The sequence below is a fragment of the Hylobates moloch genome, unplaced genomic scaffold (assembly GCF_009828535.3).
Source record: "Hylobates moloch isolate HMO894 unplaced genomic scaffold, HMol_V3 SCAFFOLD_5, whole genome shotgun sequence".
NCBI classification, from domain to species: domain Eukaryota; kingdom Metazoa; phylum Chordata; class Mammalia; order Primates; family Hylobatidae; genus Hylobates; species Hylobates moloch.
This window is the reverse complement of record NW_026652280.1, coordinates 64,188,407-64,200,965: the sequence shown is the minus strand read 5'-3', so window position 1 is coordinate 64,200,965 and position 12,559 is coordinate 64,188,407. Positions and strand designations below refer to the sequence as shown.

Genomic DNA, 12,559 nt, shown 5'->3' with positions numbered 1-12,559 from the left:
CTCCGCTTAAATTTCAAGGCAATGTTATAGAGTATTTTTCTATCAAGAATGCGTTAGAAAAAAAGGAAGCCCAGGAAAGGTGACTTACACAGAGTCCAGGTGTCTGATTTGGGCTCAAGCTGTGGCCCAGAGAGTTTGCCGAACTCTTTAGAGGCTCCATCCTTGAGGTAAATGGTAGTGCAGTCATTTAGAAATAAAGACAAGTCCGAGTGACCTTTAAATGTGAGGAAAACGAAAAGGCATTCAGTGAGGAAAAATATAATTAGGGCAGGAAGCATGGGGGGAAAAAGATGACATTTTGTTAGATTCGTCCAAAAAAATGTGAGAAAAAATTCTTTCTTGAAATTCTTGTCAGTAGCACTTCTTAGACACATAGATCGAATGCCTGCTGTGTTCAAGACACTGTACCAGGGCAGTAAAAAGGGCAAGCAGTTTTCCATCCTCAGGGAGCAGAAATAGGAGTTCACAAAATACTATACTCATGAAGAAATATAACTTCCAAAAGAAAATCAGGGGTCTATTTGAGGAAGATAGGTGATGGAGAGAATGAAATACTTACGGTGTAGACAGCCCCTCAAATAAGGATACAGAAGCATCAGTTTTGCTGGAAATTTTCAATATCATAGCTCTCCATATTTTCATGTATTAACACGAGTGGGTTTGAGCCTAAGCCAGCATAGGCAGGAGGCTTTTTTATTTTCATTTTTCAACGTTATTGTCTAAAGAAATGCATGCATGCATCCTGAAGCGCCTTGCCAATGCACACACCTTCTGATGTAGGAACCTCATTCCTTCCTGAGCAGCAGGGACTGCTGCTTAGCTCCAGTTATGCAAAACAACTTGCTCTCCTCATTCTGTTCATCATTGTACAGCTTCAGATAGATAACTGTACCCTGTCTTCCAAGGCTAAAAGACGGTTTTTGACTTGACAGATTTCTCTAATTTCAGCCGTGCCAGAAGAGGGCTTCACTCAGGCTGATTCAGAGCTTTGTAAGACTGAAGAAAAAAACCCAAACACATTTTATTGTAGTCCAGTGCTGAGACTTGGCACAGTTTGTGTCTTCCTGCTTTTGCACTCATTGTCTTGGGCACAGACTAAGAGATGACTTATAGGGATTCAGGAATGGAGGCAATGCCCATTTTGGAGAAAGCTGTGCCAAGGAGAGCTGTCCTCCCTGGCTAGTGCCAGGTGTTTGTACCATCAGTCAACCCAGTCACCTGCTAGGGAAGATGTGAATGCTCCTGCTCTATTAGAAAAGAGGAGATCAAGACATTTATTAACCTACTAAGGGTCATTCTTTAGTAGTGTAACAGGATCTTGAGTAAAAGTGTATTTTAACTATACAAAGGGAAACTGTCTCCGTTTTTTAAAAACACACACACAACACAACAAATTTCTAAACATTTCTGTTTATCTTATATTGTATTCATAGCTTTTAATGGAAGTTAGTGTTTTTGTGTTTCTTTCAAGAGTTTAGTGGTTTATTATTTCTCATTTGTGTCATTTTATTTTAGCATTTGGCCGGTTTATCATTTCCTGAGAACTTTTATTTTTCAAGAAAATGTGTTGGAATGAATGTCTTCAGATTTTAAGCCTGGGGCAACATAGAAAGACCCCATCTCTACAGAAGAATTTTTATAAGATTTGCTGGAAATGATGCTACATGCCCATATGCTAACTGGGAGACTGGGGTGGGAGGATTGCTTGAGCCCAGGAGGTCGAGGCTGCAGTGAGCTATGATCGCACCACTGTACTCCAGGGTGACAGAGTGAGACCCTCCCTCTAAAGAAAGAAAGAAAAAAAAAAAAAGGATTTTAGGCACATGTGTCTGTGTAAAACAATTTTGCTATAATGCAGCTGTGAATATTGGCCTAGACTAAATCTGAAAAAGCTACATACTTCCTCCCAAAAAAGTAAAATATTTTTAGAGTCCTCATATTTAAAAATTTATAAGTTGCAAACATATTTTAATTTAAAGTGACTGTTCAGCCATATCAGCATACCAGCATGCATTACCTGGGTATATTTAAAAAATGTAGATGTCAGCCAGGCGTGGTGGCTCATGCCTGTATCTCAGCACTTTGGGAGGCCGAGGTGGATGGATCACTTGAGGTCAGGGAGTTCGAGTGACCATGTCTCGACTAAAAATGTCGAAACCTTGTCTCTACTAAAAATACAAAAATTAGCTAGACATGGTGGCGGGCAGCTGTAATCCCAGCTACTTGGAAGGCTGAAACAGGAGAATCACTTGAACCCAGGAGGCGGAGGTTGCAGTGAGCCGAGATTACGCCACTGCACTCCAGCCTGGGCAACAGAGTGAGACTCCATCAAAGCAAAACAAAAAGCAGATGCCTTGGTCCAACTTCAGAAATTCCAATTTAATTGACCTGAGGTAGGGGCCTGGACACTGACATGTTTTAAATGCCCCCAGGATTCACTGTTGAAAACCACTAGTTTAAAACATTGCTTCAGTGTCATTGCTTATGGCTTGCTAGTGAGAAAAATATTTTTGTAAAGTTTCATCAAGTTACTGTTTTAATCTCTTAATGGCATTTGACAAAAAAAAGAGGCCCTGTGAAAGATGACATGCAGGAGGCCCAATGTCATTACAAATGTCTTTACGGTCAGGGATATGAAGTGAGTGCCCAGAGACATGGCTGGGATGTAAGGCAGAATATAGAAAGTGCTGCCGTAAAGTGCTACAAAGTCCAAAGGAGAGAGAAATCACATTTGTCTGGGAAGACAGGAAATGCTTCAGAGAGTTGGCACTGGAGAAACCCCTTGAAGGATGAGAGGACTTAATAGGCAAAGCAGAACATGTGGGACATTGAGAGCATCATTATGGGTAATGCCTGAGATGGTATGAAACACATCACAACTGTTTAACTCAATGAGTTCATCATGATAGTATGAAGCCAAAAGATCTAACTGGTGACTTTGGGTGATGCTAGGGAGCCAACTCATTATCCTGAAAATGGATAAAGGGAGAGAAACAAGCATTTATCTTCATTTTCATAATTAAACGTGTCACTGGGTAAACAAATCGTTTTGACAAAAGGAAATACCTCTTTATAAACATGCTCCAGTTAAATGAAGAAGGAATGATTTGGATTAGAATATCACCATTTTGCAGTCTGGAATGAATGATACAGGGCAATGATCATCAGTGACTGCTAATATCACACATGTAAAAAAATATCAGGCTGTCACGTAATGCCTCCTAATGATGTGTCATTTATGAAAAACAAACCAGAACCTGACGAAGCTTCTAGATGTAACTCCCACTTCAGGGGCGATTCAGGAGACTGGGAGAGCTGGTAAATTACACCATAAAGATGCAAACAGCAGAATCTACACTGAAAGAACTCCACAGGCAAATGACATAGTTTCTTAGGCAAGTTAATTTCAAGGGGAAAACCAAGATAAGTGGAGAATTATCAGGTTAAGTTTTGAATTTTCTAAAATGTTGATTCAATGAAAATTTTAAGTTTGTATTTACTCATGATAAAAGTAAAATCATTTGGAGGTTAACCTTTTTTTTTTTTTACTAACCTTTTAAAGTAATTATTTTATTAACAATTTAAACTAAGAATGTACTTTTTGTCTTTCTCTTTTTAATTAGTAGATGTATTTTTTTGGAGCAGTTATAGGTTTATAGAAAAACTTGAGCAGAAAGCGCAGAGTTCCTAATACCCCCTCACACTCTTTCCCTCACCCCCCAGTTTCTCTATTTTTATTTTTTGCTATTTCTTACAGGAAGGATCCCCTATTTTTAACATTTTGCATTAGTGTGGCACATTTGTTACAACTGATGAGCCAATATTGACACATTATTGTTGACTAAGGTCTATAGTTTACATTACAGTTTATTCTTTGTGCTGTTCATCCTGGGGGTTTTGACAAATATATAGTGTCACGTGTTCGCCATTTCATGATCATACAGATAACGGACCGTTTCACTGTCCCCCACATCCCGTTAGCCGCCTATTCATCCCTCCCCATCCACCCTTAGCAACCATTGGTCTTTTTGCCTTTAGTTTTGCCTTTTTCCCTTAGTTTTGCCTTTTCCAGGATGATATGTACAGTAGTCCCCCCCATTATCTGCAGTCTCACTTCCCCATTCCGTTTTCAACGGTTTCATTTACCCACAGTCACAGTCTGAAAACAGGTGAGTTCAGTACAATAAGATATTTTGAGGGAGAGATAGAGACCACACTCGCATAACTTTTATTACAGTATATTTTGTAATTATTCTATCTTACTATCAGTTATTGTTAATCTCTTACTGTGCCTATTTTATAAATTAAACTTTATCATAAGTATGTATGTATAGGAAGAAACAGAATATGTAGCATTCACTACTATCTGTGGTTTTAAGCATCCACTAGGGGACTTGGAACATAAAATCCCATGGATAACGGGAGACTGATGTAGTTGGAATCATACAGTATGCATCCTTTTCAGATGAACTTCTTTCACCTAGCAGTATGCATTTAAGGTTCTTTCATATCTTGATAGCTCATTTTTTCTTTTATCAATGAACATTATTCCGTTATCTGGATGCACCACAGTTTGTGTCTTTATTCACATAAAGAAGAACTTCTTGGTTGCTTCCAAGTTTTGGCAATTATGAATAAAGCTGTTATAAACATTTGTGTGTAAGTTTTTGGGTGGACATATGTTTTCAACTCATTTAGGTAGATACCAAGGAGCATGATTGTTGAATACTGCAAGAATAGGTTTAGTTTTGTAAGAAACTGCCAAACTGTCTTGAGTTGCTCTGCCATTTTGCATTCTTGTCAGCAATGAATAAGAGTTTCTGTTGCTCCACATCATCACCAGCACTTGGTGTTTTTATTGTTCTGGATTTTACCCATTATAACATACATGTGGAGGTAGCTCACTGTTGTTTTAATTTGCAGTTCTCTAATGACGTTTGATGTGGAACATCTTTTCATATACTTATTTGCTGTCTGTATATCTTTGGTAAGGTGTCAGTTCAGATATTTTGCCCATTTTTAAATTGGGTTGTTTTCTTACTGTGTTTTAAGTGTTCTTTGTATATCTTGGGTACCAGTTCTTTATCAGATATGTGTTTTGCAAATATTTTCAGCCAGTCTCTGGCTTGCCTTTTCATTCTCTTTAAGTTCTCTTTTGACAAACATCTCCTAACACCTAACAATTTCAAGAATCAATTTAGAAAATTTTTTGATTAAAGAAAAAATGCAAAAAGTCATGAAACTTGTTTAAGTTGCTTGGAGATATGCCATTTTTAGGACATTTCATTTAAAACTTTCCTGATTGTTGAACTCAGTATGTCAGTTTACTCTATCAGAAACAGAAATGCAATTTGTCAGGGGAAATTTTAAGAAGAGGGCAAGCCACCGTTGGTTTGTTACTCTAGGAAAGTAAAATCACATTTTGGGGATATCATACTGAATAGTATACACAAACTGAATGCTTTTGAGTCAGAGATGACTTAACCACTCATAAAGAACTGTAAGACTAAAATATCAGTCTTTTCTGATTAGGTGATTATTCATTAGTTTAGAATACCTCTATCCATTTTTTAAAAAAATTTAATCAGTTCTTGACTCACAGTGTAGCATGTAACCACACCCAATGACAGTAGGATACCTAGATTTGATCACTTAATGAACAACATGTCTTTTGGAACCATAATAAACATAATTTCTCCAAAATTTCCAGTCCGATTGATTGTTGAGATTTAGTCATATGATAAACATTATTACCTGCAGGCACATGCAGATATCAATAAGTAGAATTAGTTGACTTGAAAAGTTGAATAATATGCTAGAAAAAAAAATCATCTGGGTTAGAAGAATCAAGAAATTTTTAGAGTTGGGAGAAAAGGGATCCAGTCCAGGGCTGGAAAATAAGTTTCATGTCATGTCCCACCTCCATGCATTGGCAGCATCTTTCTCATCATGACATGTAGAAGGATGCTGATGCCCAATCTGGGTGAAATGGGAGAGAGTGCCTCAATCCATTAGTGGTTTGCAAAGGGAAGCCCAGTTAGAGCCTCAAGCCCATAAACATCTTGCTCAGTAGAATCTTACATCCCCACTCAAGGATGAGAAAATGGAGGCCCGAATAACTTAAAAGCCTTTTCCGTAGTCATCCAGCTGGCTGGTGGCCATGCTGATGTTTAGCAGGTAAGAATTTCATGCTTCCATCCCATGATATAACCATCTACAGCTGATATCAGACAACTGGTCCTAGCTCTAAGGGTTAGAAAAAAAAAATCTTCAGTGTGGACTAGTATGTTATTGTCTTTAAAACTAGGGTTTAAAATATGTTTAAAATATTCAGTAAGAAAAGATCTGGTCTATTTAAGAGAAGGGTGGGACTCATTAATAGAAATCAAATTGTGAGGAACCAGAAAAGTGAGAGCCAGGTAGCATTAACAGTCTGTGCTTGAGCTAACCCATGCCTCTTGTTAGGCAAAAGAAAGAACACAGCAGCCAAAAAGTGGTGAATTGAAACTATGACCAGGGCAGCCTGCAGCATATTCAGAAACGATTCCTCCGTTGAGTAATGGCTGTGGTCTCTTGGGTCAGAAAATATAGGCGGCATAGGGTCCAGTGAAGCCTTGTAGAGAAAAGTTTTTATATTTGTATTTGTTTTGGTTTTTGTTTACTCATTGAGAAAGTATTTGGCCAGACACTGATATGTATTTTTCTACGTTGTGTGTATGTAGGTAAAAAAAAAAAAAATAGTCTAGCTAAAGCAATTAGGTAGGAAGCAGGCATCTGGTATCTACAGAGTGGGACATGTTAATTATAAAGCTGCTTATTGGCACCACCAGGAGTTGGATATGTGCTCCTGTAGAAAACACGCATAATAATCTGCTCTACATTAGTTATTCTACTGTTTGTCAGCCACCAGGCTATAATAATAGCTGACATCTATGGAATGCTTAATATATGCCACCACTAGGCCACGTTTGAATACATTATTTGATTTTAATGTCATCCATTCCAAAGAAGTAAGTAGTGTCATACCCATTTTACATAGCTGCAAGGGACATCCTGAAGATTCAAGCCCAGGTTTACTTGATTCTAAGGCCACTTCCCAGGTCATCACGTAAGACTGCCTCTCTGATCCAACTGCTTTGAACCCCTGTTCTTATCTGTGAACTGGAGATCATACCAATAGAAGCATCGGAAGAACCAATTTTTGTGAAAACTTTGTAATTTGTGAAGGATTATTCAGAAGTAATATGCTGTTATTTATAAATAAATGATTTAAACCAGCAAGCAGGCACTTCATTGTCATAATATTTATTCATAGCCGATGAGCAATGTTATTATGTAGTTTTGCTAACAAGTAATTTATTTTCATAATACTTTATGGAACTGTTTTTTCCCAATACATCATCGATTATTTAGCTAGCTATGATTTAGGCCTTACTTTTCTACCATAAATTTGCCTTTTCTCCTAGTCATGCTTGAGGGGACTGAGTAATTGCTTTCAGCATAATTACAGCTGCACTGTAACACAATACACGACTCACAGGTCTTTTGAATGCTTATTATTTTGGCATAGACATAGTTGATCAATTTTCATATTTCTCATTGGTATTACATTAACTCTTAAAGACAAATATGCTTAATGTATTAGATGTAAAATGTTAGTAGTGCACAAACAAAAAACTGGTTTAGTTTATTTGTTGCCAGTTAATTCATCACAGACTTCATGACTATATTTAAAGGCCTTTGAAGGATTAGGTGAAAAAACGATACTTCATAATAAATTAAGCTGATGAATTCTTTTTCCAAATGACTATCTTTTTCTCCAGATGCTGGCTTGATGGTCAGAAATATAACTCATATATCTCTATTTTTATTTATATATGATAAGTCAAGTATTCTTTAAACTTAATATTTTGTTATGTTTAATAAGGATTTGCTCTAAAAAAGTTAAGAGAAGAACTCTGTACAAACTGAAATTTGTGACAAAAGAAAAAACAAAAATAATGAAATTTGTTTAATGGATTTTAGAAAGTGGTCCTTAGAATTTCTAAGTAAGGATTTGGGATAGAAAGTTTTAAGTGAGAGTCCGCCTAAGGCAAGGAGCAGGGTTAATTCTTCTCAGGCTCAGAAGTTTATCTCATAGAGCTGTGGTCCCCAACCTTTCTGGCACCAGGGACCAGTTTCATGGAAGACCATTTTTTTCCATGGACTGGGGTGGAGAATCGTTTGGGGATGAAACTGATCCACCTCACATCAATCAGGCATTAGATTCTCATAAGGAGCGCGCAACCTAGATCCTTTGCATGCACAGTTCACAATGGGGTTCGAACTCCTATGAGAATCAAATTCTGCCACTGATCTGACAGGAGGCGGAGCTCAGGTGGCAATGCTTGCTTGCTCGCCTGCCACCCACCTCTTGCTGTGCAGCCCTCTTCCTAACAGACCATGGACCAGTAACCATCCATGGCCCAGGGGTTGAGGACTCCTGATCTAGATAATTGAGTTAGGGCACTCTGCAGTAGGCTTGTGTTGGTTTGTTACATACTCTTTCGCTGTCAGGATTTTTATATTTCACATATTTAGGCTTCCAAGCATCACATTATTTTCCCCAGTTGCTTCCATTTAGAAATCACCCACTGGTCACCTGTACATACTAAGTAGCCTTGTTGATACTTTGCTTTTGTTTGTTTATTTGTAGGGGTGGGCTTTTGTAGGTTGAAGCCTCCCCCCCCCCATTTTTTAACCTTTTTTTGCACTTAAACAGGAGATGGCAACGTGATCACACTTGTTAGTCACTCCCTAAAGTTACACCAAGCAATGTTTTAAATATTACCTGGTTTTATCTCTGACATTTGGGAGTACTTTCTTTGTGTTGTATTGACTTGCTTTGCTGTTCTGTTTTCTGTAGAAACGCTCCAGAGGACAAGTGCTGTTTGATAAAGTGTGTGAACACTTGAACTTGCTAGAGAAAGACTACTTTGGGCTTACGTATCGAGATGCCGAAAACCAGAAGGTGAGTGATCAAAAGCAATGCAAAATTAGATGGCTTGAACTGCTCATTACTGCCAGAAAGTGAACTGAGACTGAATAGGTAGATCACTTTCTCCACCTCCCTTCATTCTCCCACACTTTCTGCTTGAGTCTGTAAATGCTGTTAATCATCTATTCCTTGATGAAGGAAATCACTGACAGCTTCCTTTAATCTTGAATATTCTGGTAACAGTAAATGAAGCCTTGTTTTTCATGCTTGAATTATTTGTGGTTCCTGGAAAGCATTTTATGTGGTTCCTTTCGCCGAGGCAGTGGGGGGAGGGGGTAATGTATTTCAGTAGATTATTTGAACCAATGAAAATCAGTTGATATTTATGTAAAAATCATGCTCATATCCCAAAATTCTATGAAGATATTATGATTGTAACCCATAAACTGTCAGGGAAGTTCACCATTGCTGCTGTCCTATTTTTCATTCATCTTTTTATGCTTTCATATTGTTTCTGAATCAGAATATGAGGGGGATTGTGTGCTGACCTGACACTTGTCTAATGTGTTTAGTAGATGTTTTATGTTTAATGCAATACCTCTGTAGACTCTGTTCAGGGCTGTATCTCCTTAATCCACACAACTACCTGAGAAATACAGAAAAGGAAATGGTTTCCATTGCATTGACACTGGAAGCTGAGTCAGAAATTTTGCTCATAGTTGTTACTCCTTTTGATGTTGTGCCACAAATCATCCTTAATACCTCCTGAATTCTCCAGACAATGCCTCACTTCATTATTAAACATCTGACTTTACCAATGAGGAAAATCAGAAATCACAGGCAACTGTTGATTTGTTAGGGAAGCTTCCCAGGTAGATGCCTAAGGATCCTTTATTGCAGAAGTCTCTAATGTGGAACTGAATGGCTAGGACATCAGTGTATCCAGTTACGTATATTTTTAATTTATCCTAGTAACTTGTTTGAACATAGAATCTTCTGTCTTTTCCCCTCTTTTTCTGTGCTAGCTTGAATCCCTGAAGGCAATGGTTATAAAAGAAAAAGACTTTTGTCAGGCCCAAACTGCATACATGTGCATTTTCTCATTAGACCAGTGCCTGGGCCCTTGGAGGGCTTGGCAGAGGGGCACCAGATATGGGGGAAGGACCACAGTGAGGGAAGCCTTCCCACGACCACTGACGCCTCACTGCGTTTAGGGAGAGTCTGTACCTAATCAACATTAAGTCATTTTTATTCTCCTCTGATTCAAATTCAAAATGTCATTTCCTTTTCAGAATTGGTTGGACCCTGCTAAGGAAATAAAAAAACAGATTCGAAGTAAGTTCTTTTGGATTATTTTTTGTGGAAATGTGAAGGTTTTCAGAGAGCAAGTTGTATTGGTAGCCCATACCTAAGTGGCTAGTGTGAATACAAACTTTTCTTGTCTCAAATTTGATCTGGTAATTCCGATAATATTCATTTTGTAGTTGTCACAACTTGGAGTTAAAGGGACTGCGATGCTTGGCCTGTTTCTCTGCCTATGAATAGATGTCAAGTATATGATTTAATCAACTGATGTTAGAATTGGCAATTAGCCATTTAAAACTTCCAAACTGAATTATTAATGTTCCAACAGTCACAAAAGTATGAAAGGCCAGATGAAAGTCATAATCATTTCATAGCTTTGAAAAGAAATAAGTCAAACTGAAGTTTACTGTCTGGTAACAACCTCTTTTCCTGGTCCCCTGAAGGCAATTTGAAAAATACATATTTTAATGGACCAAACAATTGCATGAACAAGTCACAAATTTAAAATACAAGTAGCTAATAAGTATCAAACAGTTGCTAAATTTTACTAATGATTAAATGCAAATTAAAATGACACATTTTTCACCTATTCAGATTAACAAAGAATTAGGGTTTAATAATAAACTATAGCACTTACTTACTCAATTGGTAGAATAAGTTGGTTCAATCATTTCAGAGGGCAATTGTCAATATTTATTAAAATTTAAGCTGTACTTACTCTTTGACCCTTAGTTTCACTTGTGGAAATTTATTCAGCATATCTATTAATGAGGAAAATGTGCATTTGTATAGCAAATGAAGGTTCATTATATTACTATTTACAGTAGCAGAAAACTAGAAGTACCTTAATTATCCATGTATAAAGAAATTATTAAGTCAATCATGGAATAGCCATATAAATACGTCTTAGCTCTCCTTAGTGAAAATCAGTTTGCAAAATATTATCTATAGCATAATCACATTTGTTTTTAAAAAATTATGTCTGTATAGATGCATGGAAAACTTTTGGAAGGCAGGAAGATTTTAATAGTAATTACTCCAGAAGTATCATCCAATGTAGGGGTTGAGAAGGAGGAGTTTTTACAATTTTTTTACCCTTTGCTATAGCTCTTACTTTTGCCGCAAACATGGATACTAATTTAAAATAACTAAGTTTTTATTCATATTTTTGTCAGTAAAGTCTAAATTCTTCCAAACAACTAATTCTAGTTAAAGAATACATTTAAGAGCAGTTTATTAATAAGAACATCGTTCCCATTTCAATAAGTAAAATTTTTAAACAGTTTACTATTAAAAGAGCAAGCAAATACTTCTTAGTGCCTTTGAAAGTCCTGAGCTATCAAAATAATACCCCCAGTACCAATAAAACATAATTAGCAGTTTGGAAATGGTTCAATACTAGGTAACATCCCAGAAAGACAAAAGTATAACCGTACTTCTAGATATAAGAGAGTCAGGTGATTATTTATACAATTATGACATCTTTACCATATGTTTGAGGGAAATTTGATGTATCCACTAACCAGAAACTTGATAACAAATTAGGTTAATAGAAACAGTTAATTGAGATGGAAATCAGGGATAGCTGTAGTTGTGATAAATAGGTGAAAACACTACTTATTTTTTGTTCTGAGGAATCCTAAGAAAAAAATTAAGATAAATATTTTTCTAAGGAGTATTAAAGAGTTATTAAAGTAGACATGCTGAATATATATCATAACATTTTGTGTGCATAAAGTTCTCTTATTCATCTAATTAGTGGAATACTGAGCTGATTAATAATTGAAAAGCACTTTGAAAATATATAAAATGTTCAAGGATAAGTCCTAATACCATGACAGGAAAGGCTGTATAAACTAATTTTCTTCTTTATTATTAATAGGATTCGTTTTTTCTTTAACGTCCCATTTATACTGTCTTCTACCATCCTTTCAAAGAGAAGAAAGCTAAAGGGACAAGACAATCAAAACAAGAGTTTTGAAGGATTTTTTTATCATGCAGATTAGGCAGTGTATATGACTTTGCCATAAAGAAAACTGACAGTCTTGCAGATTAAGGAGACGAGGAAAATTGGAATTTCTTTAAAAATGGAATTCGATATTTTTACCTGTATTCTTTGTTGTTTCCCATCCTCTAAAATGCCCTCTTGCCACAAAATTTTACGTTCAACCAAGGCAGAGAAGTACTACCTTATCTAATGTAATTATTGTACCATCATCTCCACTTCCAAAATGTAAATGGTGAAAGGATGTTTCCATGCTTTTTATGCTGTGGGCT

General features: G+C 36.7%; 1 protein-coding gene across 28 annotated transcripts in view; it reads left to right on the top strand.

Moving 5' to 3' along the window:
- EPB41L3 (erythrocyte membrane protein band 4.1 like 3) overlaps nucleotides 1-12,559 on the top strand; it is a 241,134-nt gene that overhangs the window by 179,173 nt on the left and 49,402 nt on the right. For all 28 annotated transcript variants that reach the window (XM_058438602.1, XM_058438621.1, XM_032152742.2 and 25 more), the window contains 2 exons: nucleotides 8,906-9,010; nucleotides 10,270-10,312. In XM_058438602.1, the coding sequence (XP_058294585.1) occupies nucleotides 8,906-9,010; nucleotides 10,270-10,312 (148 nt within the window). The remainder of the gene's footprint in view (nucleotides 1-8,905; nucleotides 9,011-10,269; nucleotides 10,313-12,559) is intronic.